We start from the raw sequence: 20,076 nt of genomic DNA, 5'->3' as shown, positions 1-20,076 counted from the left end.
AATGGAAAACGGTATTTAAGACCAATGAAGGGTTGTATGAGTTGCTGGTTATGCCCTTCGGCCTATCGAACGCACCATCAAGTACTTTTATGTGTTTGATGAATCAAATTCTAAAACCGTTCACTGGTCGATTTGTGGTAGTATATTTTGATTACATATTGATATATAATCAGGATGAGGCGAAGCACAGGAAACATCTCAAGCAAGTGTTGCAGGTCCTACAAATTAACAAGTTGTACCTCAACTTGAAGAAGTGTAGTTTTTTAACTGACAACCTGTTGTTTCTAGGATTTGTTGTAACGTCCACAGGCATCCTTGTGGACGATGAAAAGGTGAGAGCCATTAAGGAATGGTCGAACCCGACAAACATTCATAAGGTGAGGAGTTTTCACAGGTTGGCGACTTTCTATTGTCAATTTGTGTGAGATTTTAGCACCATAGTCGCACCTATAACAGATTGCATGAAAAAAGTACCGTTTCAGTGGACCGATAAAACTGACAAGAGCTTTCATGAGATCAAGCATCGTTTGTCTACAACATCAGTCTTGATACTTCCTAATTTCGACAAATTGTTTGAAGTAAAGTGTGAATCTTTATACGATGGAATTGGATAAGTATTATCAAAGGAAGGCAGGCCGGTAGCCTTCTACAACGAGAAACTCAGCGAAGCCCAAAAGAAGTGATCGACTTATAAGCTTGAGTTGTACGCAGTTGTTCAAGCGTTGTGATATTGGCGGCATTATCCAATTCAAAAAGAGTTTGTTCTGTACACTGACCATCAAGCATTAAAGTTTATTAATAATCAGACTAACGTGAATCGTGTGCATGCTAGATGGGCTGCATTTTTACAGGAATTCACGTTCGTTCTAAAGCACAAGTCAGGGCAGCAGAACAAGGTAGCTGATGCACTTAACCATCGTGTATCACTACTTATTACGATAAGCAATGAGGTGGTCGGCTTCGACTATCTCAATGAGATATATGCCGAGGATGAAGACTTCAAAGATTCTTAGATAAAGTATCAAGAAGGTCACCCCAGTAACCTTCATATACAGGATGGTTTTCTCTTTAAAGGAAATCGATTGTGCATCCTCCAAAGTTCTCTGAGGGAGAAGATTATTCAGCAGCTACATGGAGGTGACATCGGTGGACACCTTAAGCGAGACAAGATGCGAGCTCTTGTGGAAGAGCGGTATTACTGGCCATAATTAGTACATGATGTGGGAAAAGATGTACAACGTTGTCATGTTTGTCAGACCTCGAAGGGACAATCTCAGAATACGGGCCTCTACACTCCGTTACCTATGTCTGACGGTCCTTGGGAGGATTTATCAATGGACTTCGTGCTTGGTCTCCCTCGAACACAACGTAGCATGGATTCAATGTTCGTGGTGGTAGATCGTTTCTCCAAGATGGCGTACTTTATCCCATGCAAGAAAACCCTCGATGCAACATACATGGCGAATCTATTCTTTAGGGAGGTCGTACGGTTACACGGGGTCCCCAAGACCATTACTTCTGATCGTGACATGAAGTTCATTAGCCACTTTTGGTGGACCTTGTGGACTCGATTCGATACACAACTTCAAGTCAGCATTGCTTACCACCGACAGACTGATGGGCAGACCGAAGTTGTGAATCGCACGTTGGGAAACATCCTTCGCTGTATTTCAGGAGAAAAACTAAAGCAGTGGGATTTAGCCTTCTCTCAAGCAGAGTTTACATTCAACAACATGGTGAACTGCTCAACAGGAAAATCACCGTTCCAGATTATCTATGGACGAGTGCCTCGCCACGCACTTGACTTAGTCCCTCTGCCCAAGCACCCAGGCACGAGCATTACAGCAGAACATATGGCAAACAAAATCATAGGCATCTATGTGGAAGTGTAGGTCAAGCTACATACCTCAAACGAAAAGTACAAGGAACAAGCGGACAAGCACCAGTGACAAAAAGTGTTCGAGGTGGGCGACCGCATTATAGTCCATCTGCGCAAAGAGAGATTTCCAACCGAGACGTACAACAAGTTGAAAAATAAGAAGATTGGACCCGTCCCAATCATTCGAAAGATCAATGACAACGCTCATATTGTTGATCTTCCAGATGACATGGCGATCTCATAGACTTTCAATGTCGCGGACCTGACCAAGTATTATGAACCAGAGCAGGATAAGAACTCGAGGATGAGTTCTTTTAAAGTGGAGGGGACTGATGTAGAGCAAGTCGCAGATAGTTTCATGGCCAAGATGGATCAAAAAAGCTTCAGTCGATGACAGAAGTGATCCAGACCGTCGGACCTTAGATCAGGCGTATCTCACAATCCGGAATGAGTTGTCGGGTGTAAAATATATGATTTTGGGGTAGAACGAGCTACTTTAGCCAACCAACCCTGCTATGCCAGGTTGCGCAAGCCGGATTTGCGAAAAACCCCTGGATCGACAATCGTTTCCCTGTTTTAATTTCATTTTTACTATTAATAGTAAGTTTTAGTTTGATTATAACTCCTCATCCGTCGGGCTTTAAGAGTTGCGTCCAACATGAAAAGAGCTTAGAATAATTAGGAGAACGGTTTGGTGAAGCCAAATAGGACACTTACTATTTTTGGCCGAAAACCTTGTGCACTAGTAGACATCACGACCATCTATAAATAGTATGTTTACTATTTATAGTAAGTCGCAAATTCTAGGAGTTTTAGTTGTAGTTTGCTTCTGATTTCTCTCTCATTGCTTGGTATCCCTATTTAAAGGGTTGTGATCTCGTTTATTGGATTTAATTAATCAATTTCAAATTTATTTCTGTTTTCTGCTTTCTTTCCTCATGCTTTCAAGAAGTCTTTGTGAGGGGTCCAGAGAAGCTCCGTGGATTCGGAGTAGTTATCCTCTTGAGGAAGACGGTGATCGACCTCATCACATTCATCCCTGCATCAAATCATCAACATTTTTGAGTGAGACAGACCATATAAATGGTTTGGATGATTGGAAGATGAACCCAGGTGGAAATGGTGAAAGTCAGATAGCAATAAAACCTCATTTTGAGTGTAGTCCAGGCTACACACAAGTAAAGCTGTTTGTGGGCCACTAAGCATCAGTATTTAAAATGACAAGAATGTCCCCCATCTATGATGAAGTGGGTAAAATTATACACTGCCGATGAATTTGGAGGCTTGTATTTTTCTCCAACTGCCCATTTTCTTCTAACTAATGTGATCTGCCAGTAATCCGCGGGCTAGTATATTTTGAGTCAATTAGTGTGGGCCAAACCTCTGACATACATGTCCTTCAACAGTACAAGGTAGAAGTGGCAATGGGCCGGTTGTGTTCTAGGACGGGATTAGCCTGTACTTAGGACGCAAGGCCTGGCCCGAACCTGAAAATTGGTTGGGCCCCAGCCCGACTCAACTTAGCCAGCTCGAAAATTGGTAAAATCCCTATTTCCTGCCGATTGAACATTTCTCATTCCTTTACTGATCAAGTGGGCCACATAGACAAAGATATAGACATTTTGGAGGAATGAAACCCGCAGCATACATTCAAGATCGATGGGTTGCCTGAGTATTGGAATGGCATTTTTATAAGATATAACATATGTACATAAAGTTAGGTAAGTTCGTATCTAAATGCCTACAGGCCAATCCGAGCTTAAAATTTATTGGGCCATGCATAGGTCCAACCCCAGCCCAAACCTGAGTTAGGCTCAAGCTTGGCCGAGCTCAAGCCTATGCATTTTGATGGAGCTGGGCACAGGATGACTCGACTTGACCGACTCATTTGGACCCGATTCAAACCGAACCAAATGGGTAAGTTGGTCTGAACCGAGTAGGATTCACCCAATACGAACTCAAACCGAGTCAAGTTCGAGTTACCCTGTAACTCAACCTGACTCAACCTGAAACTCGTTCCAGTCAGACGCGACTTGATCCAAAACTGACTCGGCTCATATTCGAGTCTGTATGTATGTATGTATATAAACCCACCCTAGTTTTTAAGTATCTTTAACAATACTAGCCGCACCCGACCACAACGCTCACCCAATCACAAACTCACTCTCCCTCCATCCTCCTCTCCCCAACCCGGCAACCACCCACCACCATCACCACCCTCCTCTCTCTCTCTCTCTCTTCCACTCCCTCTTCCAAACCCAGCAGCCACCCACCACCATCACCACCTTCCTCTCTCTCTATTCTCCACTTCCTCACTCCCCCATCCCTCGATCCAAATAGTTGCCAACTTGAACTGACTCGGTACTTTTGACCGGGTTGGACTTAGTCCGGATTAGTCTATGCTAAACCTGGACTCAGATTGGTTCGGGCATGCTAGACTCGGTACCGAGTCAAGTTGAGTTCGGGTCAGGCCTATTTTAAAACCGGATCGAGTCGGGTCAGCCCTAACTCGGTCTGACTCGACTCGATGCCCAGCTCTACATTTTGATGCAAACAGGCCCAGCTTGTCTAGACCTTGGCCAAGAAATTAACAGCACTAACAGCTGCTTACCATCAGAATCCATGAAATGCAACCTACATCGTTGGCAGCTTCTCCAAGTAATCAAGGAACGCGTTTTGGACTCTATGATCTGGGTGCAAAAATGATCCTGAGAACGGAAATCCCAACTCAAGATTGCAAGAATGAAAGGGAATGTTGGTCTAGAAATCACTTGCAAGTGGTTGCTTTAGAGAGAGAGAGGCATGGCAATATTTACTCTTTTATTTATACAAGTATACATATATTGTTCCTCCATAAATACATACATACATACATAAATGGTGTAAAGAATCAAAAAAATATTTCCCGGCTATAATTCCCCAAGATAGAATTGAATAGCTAGGCTAAATGGGCATGAATAATTAACACCTGCCCCCCTTCTCCCCTTTACATCCCCCCACACATACACAAATACGCAGTCAACATGTACATGAATGTATGTGTACTGGTATTTATGACAATTTGCCTTCCGAAATGCTTATGATGGGAGAGCCAAGGGGCCACTGGAAACAACAGCCATCCATCGTTTAATGGGACAAAATATTCCTGGGCCATGTATCAAAACGGTAATATGATCCGATTATGATAGACGTCCTGTTCTACCAGAGTCATTGCACATGCACTCTGGGACAGGGTGTGCTATGACATCCCTACCAGCCTTGACAGTCCTGATCTCTGGCTGCCCGAGAGAAGCCCGGTGCAGCTCTTTTATGATCCTTTTGAATTCTGATTCGGTAAGAGATGAGTTCAGAAAGTAAGGGAGCATCTGCCTCTTGTTCGGAGTAATGTGCTTCCTGTGCCCTGCATAGGCTCTCTGTCCCTGCATCAACCAACAGTTTTGAATGGTAAGGAATAAGAATGACCTTAGGGGCATTTTTGCCGATGGAGCATATGACACGTGATATGCAGGCTCTCAGGACTTTTACACATCAACATGCATCAACTCGGATTAAACAAAGTCAACACAACAGTCCCATGATTCCTACAGTTTAATTTGAATTTACCTGCATGCCATTTATGCATTTTTCCAATTAAGTGCCTGCATATAATACATCACACTTTGTTTAAGTATCAAAGTTTTCTCTTTGGCCAATTGGAAAATAAAAGGACTTACGAGTCATTTAAAAAGGGGAAAAAAAAAAAAAGGCGCTCTTCCTCATCATTAATTCAAAGGTTTGAAAACCAGAAAATTAGGTCAGTTGAATACAGCCCGAATCCATCTAACTCTAAATTTGGTCAAGTTTGAAAAGGCTTGCAATTGCCAGATTTTCACAAAATTTTGTGTATGCTGATCATTATTTTAACAGAAATGACCCCATGTTTCCAAATTCTATGCGCATACACTATACCACCAGATGATCAAATCGGCCTGATTCTCGAGGCATGGCATCTACACATTGGGGATTGCCTGATGAGTGGCTCTGTATTGCTCAGTGTGCATAGTTTCCCCAGTGAGTCCACACACGGTGCATGTGTTCTCACTTGCACTTATGTTATTTTATGAGTATTTGACTGAATCTTTTAAGTTCTTGAACAAGCTTCTTTTTTTTAAAGATTCAACAAAATTCAGCTGCCACTCAACCGTAATCTGGAACCAAGTTGAGGAGTTGACTCAGCAAATTTTCACTAAAATAGCAGTGGCTTTTTGGCATTTGTAAGGTGTTCAACTCTATTGTAGCAACACTCCAAATGTGAGTGAAAAGTGAAGATTAGTGAAAGCTTAATGATAATGATGACAGCAACTGTGATGATAATCTTATGGTAGTAAAGATGCCAATGGTGATGATTGCAATACCTGCATGGCACGGCCCATATTTCCCCCGTGAGACGGCATGAAAACATCGCTGTTTGCAGCAACTACATAATCGATAGCTGCCAGAAGGGATGCTTTGTTGGAAAACAGCTCTAGTTCACCTGGTAATGAAAGGTTCTCCTTGTTGTAAAAATAGGGAAATTCTTTGGTCAGAGGCAGCAAGGCTTCCTGTCCACCTAATGGGTTTCCTCCCGCCCAGTATATCCTTGTACTTCTTGGAGCCCCTAGCGCTTTAAGTAGCCTAAAATATCATAAGAAGTTAAAAAAGAAAGGAAAGAAATACGTCTACACGAATGGACACTGGCATAACTATAATTAACATATAAAGGAACCGATTTCAATGCATACCTAGTAACCTCTAAAGCATTTAAGGGGCAGAGGCCTGCAAGTTTGCGATCATGGTATGTCATGTTTGTTCTTGCTGTGAGAAGCTCTGGCCGTAGCTTCCTCTCGCTGCTGATGATCTTGTCATACTCGGGATTCAATCCAGGGAGACAGCCTGTCCTCACCCAGACGTCCATTTCCATGCGTAAATGAAGAGCCATGTATGGGCCCTTGCTTCGCATCCTCTCTGCAAGCTTGTTCCCAAGCTCTATGATGGGGGCAGAGAACCGCAATGCATGAAATGCTACCTGCAAATTTTCAGATATGAAATCAAAACATGCCATGCTGTGCACCAAAAAAACAGAGAAAATGATATATTGACATGGTCAATTGGGCTGGGTGCTGAATGTTTGTCTTCAATTGGAGGGTTTGCCGAGCCCTACCCACTCACAAGCAAGCACGCATGTGAAAATGGCAGACGTGCATTATCTGAGCTTCCCATGAGGGGGCCCACGCTAACTAAATGTTCTGCCCCGAAAGTCTGGCCATTTCCACTCCTCCAGCGAGCCAAGTGAAAAAGACAAATGGACTGCTACAAAAGATTTCATTTTAGCTGTATTCTGCTGGGCCACCTGAGGACAGAAACAGCCTGATTTTTGAACTAGAAGTTCTAATCAGCATAGCCCACCTAATGGAAATGTCCACACACATTTTCCCCTTTCACAAGGGTGCTTGCATGTGGGTGGGCAGGGTTCTACCCACTTGTGGGCTTGTAAACCTCCTTAAAATAGTATTTTGGAATTTTCCCAAAAATCTGCCAGTAATGGGTCACTCCTGGAAGTACGGCAGAAGAAAATCAACTAACAAACTCCCAAAGAAAACCAGCAGTATTATTTCGTAAGGCATTAACAAAAAGAATTGCAAGCCTATTCAACAACTACTCAGATTTGAAATGAGTCCAAGTCCAAGCAGAGTCAACACTCAGTCGAGCAGTAGAGCTTTTAATGGGTTAAAGGCTTAAACCACAATATGAATTTTTAAGTTTTTCTGAAATAACTCACAACTCAATTGAGGTTTCAGGCATTTTATCATGATTTTAGAATATTCAATCAGTTTTTTTCATGTTTTATGAAAAAACAAGTTACCCCTTAACCCAAGAGTTAATTGGGCCAATCTAAGTCAATGTAACCCCCTAGCATCAAAAGATAAGCAAGAACAGAGATGGCAATTACCTTGCATCTAAGCTTCTGAAGATCAGAAGGTAGATCCTTAGTGAGCCTGGAATCCAATCCCCGCAAAAGCAATACTCCTTCCTTTTTAAGCTACAAAACAAGAACAGAAAGGATTGAATCACAATCTTTGCCCCATATGGCGTAAATGGAACGGAAGTCTTCATCAAGGATTTTATTAACCTTTTTTCAACTAAAAAAACATCGTCATCTACAAACCTAATAAATAAATAAAACTTTTAAACCCCATCTATGTTTTCCACTCACTGAACCACTGTAGTCTTTAAAATAAAAATGAAAATGAAAAAACTCATTACTCATTTGGAATTTCCAAGTCTCAATTGAGCCAATTGGATTCTAAAAAAGCCAAATAAGACTTTAACTTGACAAAGTCTTATCAAGTTGGATTTGACTCGGACTGTTTTTTGCAAAACTCAATCAGATCCTTCAGCACTAATGTCTATTGATCAATACCATCTTTTTTCTTAATTAACTGAGAATCCGCATACTGACTGGGGGACAACGTAAAGTGGGAAAAGCACATCTTAAGAACTGAGTGTAGAATTTCATGATTTTCAAGAGGTGCACATGATAGCATTACTATTTTTTTTCCGTGAAAACTAAATTCTAGAGAGCATAGACATGAGACACTCAAAGCTAAATCAGAGCTGCTAAAGGATTTCTCAAACTCACCCGCTTCAGGTACCTATTGCGTATCCAACGAGGGGTCACATGCAGAGGGGTTCGCTTCTCTTCAACCGGTCTCGACATCAGATGCGTAGAAGGGAGAGAAGAAACTATGTGAACGTCATTTGCAAGGGTTTTTTTGAAATGCTCCATATCAAAAATATCAGAAAATTCACTGTCAAGGTAAAAAGGAAACAAATTAATCCCATCATGAAATAAAAATGAATACTAGCGGAGAGTGATCATTTGTACAAACTATAAGCAGAATCTTGATGTAAAACCATCTCTATCATCCAATCAAGTGAATGTGCATCAGTTTGGCCCATCAAAGTGATAGACCACCTCTTGGATGGAGCATAGCCACAAAATGGGACCAACCCAACAACACAAATCATCCCATCGGTGGACTCACCATGGCCTGTTAATTTGATAATCTAGATTGATTAACATGTGCACCAATTGAAAGATACTGATGCCATATACACAAGGTTTTTAGTCCCAGTCATTTTGAACCATTCAAAATGTTAAGCATCTTTTCTAAGGGAAAGTTACAGGTGACACCTAATCCTCCACAAATTGACTGCAAAACCTTCCACAACCATTCAAAAAATGTTATAGGGCCATTTCCTGATGGAAAAACAGAGAGGTCGATGTCACAACTCCACAAATTGACTCTAGAAGATTCATGATATTCTTTTCCATCCTAAGGCAATGATAACGTGCTTACTTCGCAGACAAAAGGCCAGTTAAGGGCAATGTAGTCATCAATTTAATGATACATCATTCCTACCGTGTATCAAAAAAATCAAACGCTTAGGTCATGCGTTGGACGGCCGATGGTCGAAGGGAAAAAAGGTGCACCCACCAAATGACTATGTTTGTCTACTTCATGTGATTTATCACACTGTGGCCCACCCAGTGAACAATCAGGATCACCTGACCATCCTGGCATGTGTCTGCTTGTTTTGGGATCATATGATAGGCAGCATGAACACACCACATAGGTTGGCGGGCCTCTTCCTTCAATTTTTAGAGAAAATTACCTAGGACACGGGTTGCCCGTGATAGGGTGTCACTGGAAGTTCCTGCGGTTAGAAGCCTCGTGGGGGGCCACCATGATGTTTGTGAGAAATCCACCCCATCCATCTGCTTTTCCAGCTCATATTAGGACATGAGCCCAAAAATGAGGCAGATCCAAAACTCAAGTGGGCCACAAGACAAGAAAACAGTGGGTAGGGAAATGCCTACCATTGAAACCTCCCTGGGTTCCGCCTTGAGGTTTATATGTCATCTAAGCCGTTCATAAGGTCATTCCTACTGGGATTAACTGAAAACACAAAAATATTAGCCTGACCCAAAACTTCTGTGGCCCCACAAATGTTTCAACAGTGGACGTTCAATCCTTAGAGTTTCCTGCCGTGTCGCCCACTTGACTTTTGGATCTGCCTCATTTTTGGGCTCATGTCCTAACATGATCTGGCAAAACGGATGGATGGAGTGTATTTCTTACAAACATCACGATGGGCCCCACATAACTTCTGAACGCACGAACTTCCTGCGACAAGGCAATCCGCGTCCAATTACTGAAAGAAAAGCATTTCCATAATTAGCAAAAAAAAAAAAAAAAACCAAAATAGCAATAAAAGATAATATGAATGGATTACATTAACTACTTTCTAATCAATGACAACAGGGAGCAAAAAAAACAGCTTTTCACGCATTTGATTTTGATCATTTAAGCATACAACCACTTCAAGCAAAGACAACAGAATTTAGTAAATTCAAGAAATCAAACGACAAAATTTCAACCATTCAAAGAGCAAACTCCGTTGGAAGAAATTACTCTTCATTGAAACTAATTGCGATTAGCGGAGATTTGAAATGCGGGAAATTTCTCAAAAGCAGGAAATCCTATTCTACTCGTAACCAGAAATCCCATGCATAAACATCAAAGAAATGAAAATTCAGCTGTAGAATTGCATAAAATCATCAAAAAAGAAAAAATGCAAGAGAGGCATTAACAAACGTGCGTTCCTAACCTTTCATCTCCCCAAATCACATTCACTTGCAAGATCGGAACGACGAGAGCAGCGCCAAGAATCCTAGCGATGATGACGGCGTCGATGATCTGATTCCGCTGCTGATTCAAACCTCCCGAGACGACGACCATCAGATACTTCATCTTCTCCCTCGCCACCACCTTGCTCGACCTCCTGTACTCCTCGCTGAAATCCAGGCACGGCCGGTACCCCATCCCGTCCGGCTGCTTCCAGAACTCGGCCTCTCCACCATCCCGACCGATGGATGGGCCCGGAAGGACGGAATCGATGGTTGAGATTGGAGGGCGGCGAGGGTAGGTGATGGAGCAGGGAGGTGACGGGAGGAAGCCGATCCGAGCCATTCCAAGGAAGGAGAAAAGGAAGAGGAAGAAGAACCAGAGCTTAGGACTTCTAGGATTGGAGAAGAAGAGTCTGATGGGGGATTTGGAGGGCTTCTTGGGGGAAAGGAGGAGGCTTTGGAGAGAAGCGGAAGAAAGGGATGTGATTATCTGAGAAGGGACTGAGATGTATGAGAGCTTGTTCCTCGATTTCGCCATTAAGGAGGGTTTTGGAAGCTCCCTCCCTCTCTCTCCCTCCCTCCCTCCCTCCCTCTGCTGCTGCTGGGGCGTGGCAGAGAAGGAAGAGACGGAAAGAAGATGATTTTTATACGGAAGTGGAGTCGCAGGCGGGAACGCGAACTGAGGGAAATTGATAGGATACTCGACCTAGGACAAGCAGCTTGTACACGGGTTTTCGGTCTCTTACATGTGGGACCCGCGGCTCCGGTGATCCAGCTCCCCGGGCTATTCCACGGACGGCGGTAGCCTGACTGCGTCCTACCCCTGCTTGGACCGACTCAGTCCAGCCCGGAGCTCTGTGGGACCACCATAAAGTGTGTTTTTATCGACGCCGTCCATCCATTTTAACAGCTCATTTTAAGTCATGATCCCAGGAGGCAGATTTATGTCTCAAGTGGGCCACACCGCAGGAAGTAGATATAATAATGACGTCAACATTGAAGCCTGTCTAGTGCCACCGTGATTTTTATTTACAATCCAACCTTCAAAACGTTAAATAGACTTAGAAGTGAAAACAAAAATATCCGCTTGATCATAAGTTTTCAATGGAAAAAATTCCCGCCGTTTCCCATGGCGTGGTATATTTGAGCTTTGATTTTAAAATGATCGGTAAAAATGTATGATGGCGTGAATAGAACACGTATATTAAAAAAGGAAAGCGTATTGGCTGGTGTACCACACACCACACCGAACGCTGACGATCCTCGAGCTCCTGTACGAACGGTTCATTATATCCATACCGTTCATATATTTGGAGAGATCATTTTCAAGTATGATCCCAAAAATGAGTTATATTCAAACCTTAAATTGACCATACCACAAATATCAGTGGGGAGAATCATTATCACCGTTAAAACTTCCATGGGGTCCACCATAACATTTATTTTCTATCCAATCCGTTCACTTGGTCACACAGACCTAGATGAAGAGGAAAAACAAATACAATATTGATCCAAAACTTTTGTGTCCCCAAAAGGTTTTCCATATTAGAGGTTCAATCCCTAACAGTCCTTCGCAACGTGGTCCACTTGATCTTTGTACTTATTTTATTTTTTGGCTCAAGGCTTACAGCGAGCTCTAGAACAGATTAACAGCCTGAATATAACACATACCTAACGATGGCACCAACCTTAACTTGGTGACGCCAACAAGCAAACTAATTTAGTAGTACGTAGTACAGCAGCTAATCTGCTTCTATTAGAAAAGGCCCCAAGGAGGAAGCGCATTGGCTTAGTTTACCACACATCAGCTACATATGTTCGGTAGGTACGTCTCGTGCAAAGACAGTTACAGTAGTTACGGGTCGTGCAAAGACGAGCACTCTTCAATCTACGAGTTGTACTAAATGATCAAAGGAGATCAAAGTTACATGGGCTGATGATAACATACTTATTATATTTATATTATGTATCTATTTTTTGGGATCATTTTAAAGCATTATTCAAAAATTAAATCATACCTAAAAATCTTCCAAATCATACCATAGATAACAGTTGAGATAATAATTTTCACTGTTAAAATATTGATAAGGCCCATCATATAATATTTATTTTCCATCCAATTCATTCGTAAGGTTACAAAGACTAGTACAAAAATAAAAAATAAATTTCATATTGATCAAAACTTTTGTGACCTAGAAAGGATTTCAGTGGCTAACGTTCAATCCTCACTACTTTTTTTAATGTGGTTCACTTTTTAGTAATATCTATCTTATTTTTCGTCTAAAGCCTAACAACGGGCTCGCCAAATGGATGGGTGGTTTTGATATAACGCATATCTCATAATCAGACCCATTAAATACAACAGCTATATAGCTGTGGGGTAGACCGTCCAATCCGCTTCCCCCGAGGAGCTCCTGACAGTGGCGAGTCCGTCGAACTGCGTCCGACTTTCGTACGCACGCACGCGGAGGGCCTGATGACGGTAAATCGTGGCCAAAGGAATCCCCTGTAACCGCAACCTCTATATGTCCCACCGTGATGGTTATGTTCATATCCAATCCGTCCATACATTTCAACATATCATTTTCTCGTAAGAACCCAGAAAATGGAAGACTTGTGAACTCAAGTAGGCACAGTGAGAATTGAAATACCTGTCGTTGAGAACTTTTCATAGAAGTTTTGAATAGGCTTATATTTTTATATTACCTTCATCGGTCTTTTACATCTCTCGTCTTTAGCCTCATGGCATAAAATGATAGGGCGTCTGTGGGACCCACAGATATTCAGGTTACGGGGAAGTCTTATACTAATGATCGCTGCGTGGTACAAATATTCACTGCGTAGGACAAATATGCATCAGATCTACTTCGTCCATCAGGTGTGAGGATCTATTTTCGCCTTGGATTCTAAAATTAAGTGAAATACAAAGGCTTAGGTGGGCCACACCATAGAAAACGGTCTATAATCATTCCTAAGCTATAAATTCACGTAGCGTGGCCCGCCCACATGAGTCTTTGTATGTCCTGATTTTCGCGGATCCCATCCATCATTAGCGGATTGAATGGCATATACATGTGATGATGGACCCGACATAAAGTTTGGACGATCTCATCTCAACCGTTATCCATGATGTAGCCCACTTAAGTGTTGAATCAACTTGATTTTTGGACCCGATGCAAACACAGGGAGCTGCACCTGATGAACGGATGGATCTCATCCACACGGAGTCGTTCCGTCCATGTCAGCGAAAGTAACGCCGCCTATCCGTATGAAAGTCTGGCAACCGTCCTCTGATTTTTCTGTTTGGAGGAAGCAAAGAAAATAGTTCGTGTTGCCTCTGTCGTGACACGTGGCTACATGCTCAGTTTTCCAATGATTTGAACGGTCCATTTTCCTCTTCATACTATAGATAAGCTGTAGACCAATGATAGCTTTTCATCAAAGATCCTGACCATTGATATTTTAGAGATGAATGCGATCCGTTAAAAGATTTCTTTTCATTATTTTAAACTTATCAACAGATAGTGATGATCTCCATCATCCATTTAGTAGTAACTTTCTCAAGTGACTAGTGTAGCTTAGATTGCAAAGCATGGACATTTCAGATCATAGGATCACTCTTTCTGTGGGCCCCAGTGGGTTGTGACGCAATGGATTCTAAGTCGCGGCAGAGACCACACGAACTCGTCATATAATACCCCGACCAGGGGCTTTGGACGGTACACATGCTTTTTTGGAAAAAAAAATAATAATAAATTTAAGAGCAGGGTCCATTGCCCGTAATCTAGACCGTTGGTTGGTTGTACAACACTGCGAGGTGGACACTGAGGCGTAAATCTCCCATATTGGAAGATCCTAGCCATCATTTGTTTTACAATTTTCGATTGAAATGTGCAAGGCCGTTGAATTTCTGTTCTTTAGCCGTCTAATTGTGGAGCGCAAATCAAAAGGCTACAATCCTCCCGTTCATGAAAGCTTGAGTGCATGGTCCGTCCATGGCCAATCTCAACATTTCAGTTGCATGGATAACCATTCCCTCACTCTTTGGGTGGCCACATGATTAGAATTTATTGAAAATCCGATGCCTCAACTTGATGTTGAAGAAGGGCCATCGACCTGTCAGCAGTTTGATTGACGGGTTAAAGGTTATCGAAAAAATTCGATTTATCATGTGATTTACGAGTTAAAGGATGTTGAAGAAATTCCGTTTTGTCTTAAATTCTTTGGTTAGATTTGGGAGTTTTTGATTGAGAACTCTTGTTGACAAGTCGACCTAACCAATCCAACTATTTCGGCTGGTGGACTGAATGGGTTGATAAATTAAGAAGTTTTGTACATTTTTATTCGTTTTTGCTTAAATATATTGGTGTAATTGAGTTTATGGTTAATTCTAGATGTGGTTAAGAGTTTAATTAAGTTTTTGAGATAAAAAAGATTGGGGCTTTTTTCTTAGGGTTTTGAATCGGTAAAGGCTTGTTTGGACGGTAGTATTAAGTTGTATTAAATTGGATTGCATTACTAATCTTATTTTGAAATTCAAAATGACAGGTTTGGAAAGAGAGTGAGATGGGATTAAAATTAACTTTGTATGCTTTAGAAGATGAGTCTTGTGTTGGAAAGTGTGAGATGGGATTACTAATCCCATGGATGATGGATTTTTGCTTCATTCAGGTTCAATCTAAATGCAATTTGATAGTAAATCCTGGGATTTATTTTTAATGCATGCATTCCAAACATAAGTATTAGAAAACATAGGATACACCTAATCTAGGGACAATGCCTTACACATGCATTTATTGTAACTTTTACAATTCCATCCACCTTTATCCTACCTAATGCAACTGGCCAAACAGGCCCTAAGGTTTTATCTCTTGTAACTTTATTATTCATAGTGCATTTTCACTTTATGTCCTAGTTTTTCTTCCCCTGAAAATTTTTTCATGTAAATTCGAAGTGTTTTCTGTCGGATTTGCTTGTGTGATTGTGATTGCCTTGTTTGATTCCTCTCTGCGTGCTTCCATGAGTCCCAACAAGTGGTATCAGAATTAATGTTGAAAAGAATATCAAATCTGAAGATAATATATCTATAATATGTAGCATAAAATTTGATGTAGAGAAGTATTATGGGAAAAACAACTTTGAACTATAGAATGTGAAAGGACTTTCTAGTTCAGCAGTGATTGGAAGAGGTATTCATTGAAAAGCGACAGGAAACTATGAAAAATAAAAGAAGAAAAAAGAAAAGTGAAACAAGTTAGATTAAAAAAAAAAAAAAACCAACATCTCAATCCAGTTGTGTCTAAAGGATGAGGTCTTTTATAGTGTTATGAGATAGAAGAGTACGACTGATACATGGGCGAAGTTAGAGAACATTTACCCGAAGAAGTTTTTTGAGAATCATTTATATCTAAATGTATAGTTGTTCAATCTAAAAATGGCTAAGGAGGATAACGTTGAGACCCATATTAGTAACTTCAACAAGCTTGTTAACAAATTATTAGATGTGGATGAGGTGATTAAGGATGAAGATTATGCATGTATTATGTAGAATTCTCTTTCAAAATCATACGAGTTGTTCAAAAACTCTTTATGCACCAGTAAGACGATCATTGGCGTTGAGACAGTTATCTCGACTCTTCAGTCAAAGGCAATGGAAAAGAAAAGCAATGACGTGAGTACTTCTATATATGCACTGGTTACGATAGTGGAAAATACTTAACCGGATAGTAGATCTTTGCGATCGAGATCCAAATACAATGGCAAGGGCAAGGGCAAGGGCAAGCTAAAGTGTTAAAATCGTGGCATGACGGAATACATAAAGAATGATTGTCAAAATCTTAAGTCTAAGAAAGAAAAATTAAAGGGTTCTTCCAAAGATGTCAACACTGCCGAATCTAGTGAGGAGGCGAATGATAGTGACATGCCGACCGCATCAAAATCCGGATATTTCAATGATGAATGGATTTTGAATACATGGGCTTCACAACATATGATCTCTCATAGGATTTGGTTCACCAGTTACAATGAGTATGATGGTGGCCAGGTATTTATGGGCAATGACAATGTTTATAGCGTGGTTAGTGTTGGATCGATGTATATCAAGGTGTTTAATAGCATTGAGCATATCTTGACTGATGTGAGACACGTTCCTTAGTTAATGAAGAGTCTGATATTTCTGGGTGCACTTGAGACACTTAAGTACAAATTCATCGGGTCCAATCATATCCTTAAGGTTTTAAAGGAGACACTCGTAGTCATAAAGGCACAGAGGAATGGTAACCTTTACAGGTTGATTGAGAGAATTTCATCAGGTGGAGTTGCAGCATCTGTAGCAGATTCCACGTCTGCACGTCTGTGGCATGCATGCCTAGGCCACGTGAGCGAGTAGGGCATGAAAGTATTTCCAGACTGTTATTTAATCTCAGTTTTTAAAAGCAATGATTTTAGTATATGCAATCATTGTATATACAGTAAATAGTTAAGGTTATTTTTTAAGTATGGAAAACATATTTGTAAGGAGGTTCTAAATTATGTGCATTCTAATGTATGGGGATCGTTGCCCGTAGTTTCTAATGTAGAGTCATTATGCTTCGTTACGTTTATTGATGACTATTAGAGAAAGGTGTGGGTAGAGCTAGGCATTTCTGACCCGATCCAATGGATCCGACCTGATCCTACCCGATCCAGCCTGTTCCGATCCGAATTGACGGACTGGATCAGTGCGGGTCAAGTTGGGACATTCAGATCCGAACGTTTTTTGGATTGGGTTCAGACTATGGTCAATCCGGACCGATCTAATTCGAAACCCGATCCGAATAAATCCGATCCGGTCCGACCAGACCCGATCCAGAGTTTACTTAGTATACACCAGCTATATAGCTGTTGTAAGTCGCTTGCTGCTGCGGAAGGCTTTCTCAGGAAGACGGAGAGAGGACGCCTGCTGCGAAAGGCTTTCTCAGGAAGGAGAAAGGACGCCTGCTGCGAAAGGCTTTCTCATGAAGTTGTTGTGCTGGGATGCAAGGTGATGTCCACCATGATGTTTATGAGAAATCCAACCCGCACATTCATTTTTTGAGCTCATTTTAGGATACGTGACCAAACATTAGGAGGATCCAAAACTCGACTGGGCCATACAAGATGAAATAGTGGGAAAATAAATTCCTATCGTTGAAACCTTCTTAGGATCTCTCTTGATGTTTATATTTCATACAAACTGCTTATAAGGTCATTTTTACTGGGATGAAGTGAAAACACCGAAAACAAAATACTTAGACTGATACAAAACTTTCATGGCCATATAAATATTTCAATGGTGAAAAATAAATCCTCACTTTGTCATCTCTTGTGGGCCATTTGAGTTTTGGATCCACCTTATTTTTTTTACACATGTCCTAAATTGAGATCAAAAAACAGATGGACGGGTTTGATTTCTCACGAATATCATAGTAGGCCCCACCCGGAATACTTGCGCAGCAGCTTCCTGCGAAAGCCTTTCGTAGGAAATCCCCATCCTGCGATGCGAAGACGCGACGTCTAACGCCCCTCGAGCTCCGGGTTGTATGAACGGTTCAAAGGAGATTAAAGTTATATGGGACTCACGGTGATGTATTTATTATATCTGCACCGTTTATATATTTTTAGATATCATTATAGAGCATTACCCAAAAAATGAATAATATCCAAAGAGCATCTGGACCACACCACAAATAGCGGCAGAGATAATGATTTTCACTTTAAACAATTCGCATGGTTCACTTAATAGTTAGATCTGTCTTATTTTTCATCTCAAGCCTTAAGACGAGGTCGCCAAATGCATGAATGGTTTGGATATAACACATATCCCATGGTCAAATCCACATAACTTGCTAACGTGAATATAGTGTAATACACTGTGCACGCAGTGTGCTTTCTTGCTAAGCAAGCCACCACCCTGGAAATCGGATTGCGTACTGAGTTACTCGTACACTTTTATCGTACTGAGTAAACTCAGTTGGGCCCACTCTAAAATGTATGTGGTTTATCCACACCGTCCATCTATTTTTTCGGCTAATGTTAAAGGTTAATCCTGAAATTGAAGTAAATCCAAAGCTCAAGTGGACCATGCCACAGGAAACAGTGTGGAATAATGATTTCTATGGTTCTACCGTTGAAACCTTTCTGGGGCCCAAAGTAATGTTTATTTGTCATCCAACCTATTCATAGGATCAGAAAGACATAGATGAAGAGAAACCACAACCATTAGCTTGATCCAAAACTTTCGTAGCCTCCAAAAATTTTTCAATGGTAGAGGTTCAATCACATTGTTTCCTGTGGTGTGATCCACTTAAGCTTTAGATATGCTTTCTTTTTGGGCTCAAGCCCTAAAATTATCTGTTAATATGGATTAACTGAGTGGATAAAATAGATAAATAACGGTGGACCCTACAGAGTTTACTCAGTACATTAAGGGTACTGAGTTGCTCCGTACGCAATCCGCTTCCACCACCTTGTGCTTTCGTGCACAGCACATCTGCACCACATGCTGTGCAAAGGCGAGGGGAGTGTCTGTCTAGAGCTCCGAATTGTACGAACATCTCAAATGGAATGAAAATAACATGGCCCCCACAATGATGTATTTATTATATCCATACTGTTTATCCAATCTTGGTGATCATTTTAGAGCATTTGAAAAAAAAAAAGTTGAATCATATCTAAGGCTCAAATGGACCACACTGAAAATAGCAGCAAGGATAATGATTTTCACCGATAAAAGTTTTGATCTGAATCGTGCCCAACCCGATCCGACTCGGTTTCCCTGGCCGAGTCGAACTGGGGTCGGGTCAAGCCAAGTGCGAAACGGATCGGATCGAGTCAGATCTCTCGGATCCGGTCCCAGATTAGATCGAGTTCAGATCAGTCTGGTAGCATTTCGGATCGAATCGGGTTGGACTAAATCCAATCCGACTCGGTCCGATGCCAAACTCTAGGTGTGCATTTACTTTTAAAAAAAATAAATTTGAGGTTTTCATCAACTTCAAACAATGGAAGACGATGATGGAAAAACAGTTATGACGAAAGGTAAAAGTTTTAAGGACAAATAATGGTGGCGAATTCACTTCTTTGGAATTCAATCATTTTTGTAAAGATAAAGAGATCGTGAGGCACAACATAGTGCACCACACACTAGAGTAGAATGGTGTGTCTGAGCGAATGAATCGGACTGTCTTGGAGAGGGCCCAATGCATGATAAGTAATGCTTGGTTGGGCAAGGAAATGAGGCCTGAGGCCGTCAACATAGCTTGTTACTTAGTGAATCGGCCTCCTTCTATAGCGATTGATTGTAAAATTCTAAAAGAAGTGTGGCGTAGTCAGCAAGTAAATTACTCGGGGTTGCGAGTATTTAGTTGTGATTCTTACTCTTACGCACCGTCAGTTGAGAAAAATAAGTTGGACCAAATGACCAAAAAGTAAATTTCTTGTCGGCTATGGTGATGGTGTGAAGGGGTAC

General features: G+C 41.3%; 1 protein-coding gene across 3 annotated transcripts; it reads right to left on the bottom strand.

Moving 5' to 3' along the window:
- Positions 1-4,678: 4,678 nt before the first annotated feature.
- On the bottom strand, positions 4,679-11,213 carry LOC131220098 (O-fucosyltransferase 20-like). 3 transcript variants are annotated; one of them, XM_058215071.1, is made up of 7 exons: positions 10,571-11,212; positions 8,538-8,706; positions 7,848-7,937; positions 6,640-6,923; positions 6,274-6,532; positions 5,483-5,517; positions 5,163-5,298 (listed from the first exon to the last, which is right to left on the bottom strand). In XM_058215071.1, exons 1-6 carry the CDS (start codon positions 11,125-11,127, stop codon positions 5,494-5,496), a joined length of 1,383 nt encoding a protein of 460 aa, XP_058071054.1. In that variant the 5' UTR covers positions 11,128-11,212; the 3' UTR covers positions 5,163-5,298; positions 5,483-5,493. The 3 variants fall into 3 exon arrangements, with proteins under 3 accessions (XP_058071069.1, XP_058071061.1, XP_058071054.1); XM_058215086.1 differs by lacking the exon at positions 5,483-5,517 and having other exon boundaries at positions 4,679-5,298; positions 10,571-11,211; XM_058215078.1 differs by lacking the exons at positions 5,483-5,517; positions 6,274-6,532 and having other exon boundaries at positions 4,983-5,298; positions 10,571-11,213.
- Positions 11,214-20,076: the final 8,863 nt, after the last annotated feature.

Source organism: Magnolia sinica, chromosome 1 (genome assembly GCF_029962835.1).
Source record: "Magnolia sinica isolate HGM2019 chromosome 1, MsV1, whole genome shotgun sequence".
Lineage (NCBI taxonomy): Eukaryota > Viridiplantae > Streptophyta > Magnoliopsida > Magnoliales > Magnoliaceae > Magnolia > Magnolia sinica.
The sequence above is the reverse complement of the archived record's forward strand: the minus strand, read 5'-3'. Positions and strand labels throughout refer to the sequence as shown.

Bases quoted from the DNA above. Each gene is read 5' to 3' on its own strand.
- LOC131220098 (XM_058215086.1), bottom strand. From the start codon at position 11,127: ATGGCGAAATCGAGGAACAAGCTCTCATACATCTCAGTCCCTTCTCAG. The intron at 7,938-8,537 runs GTGAGTTTGAGA...CTTGTTTTGTAG, and splicing joins GCAATAGGTACCTGAAGCGG to CTTAAAAAGGAAGGAGTATT. The intron at 6,533-6,639 runs GTATGCATTGAA...ATGATATTTTAG, and splicing joins AATGCTTTAGAGGTTACTAG to GCTACTTAAAGCGCTAGGGG.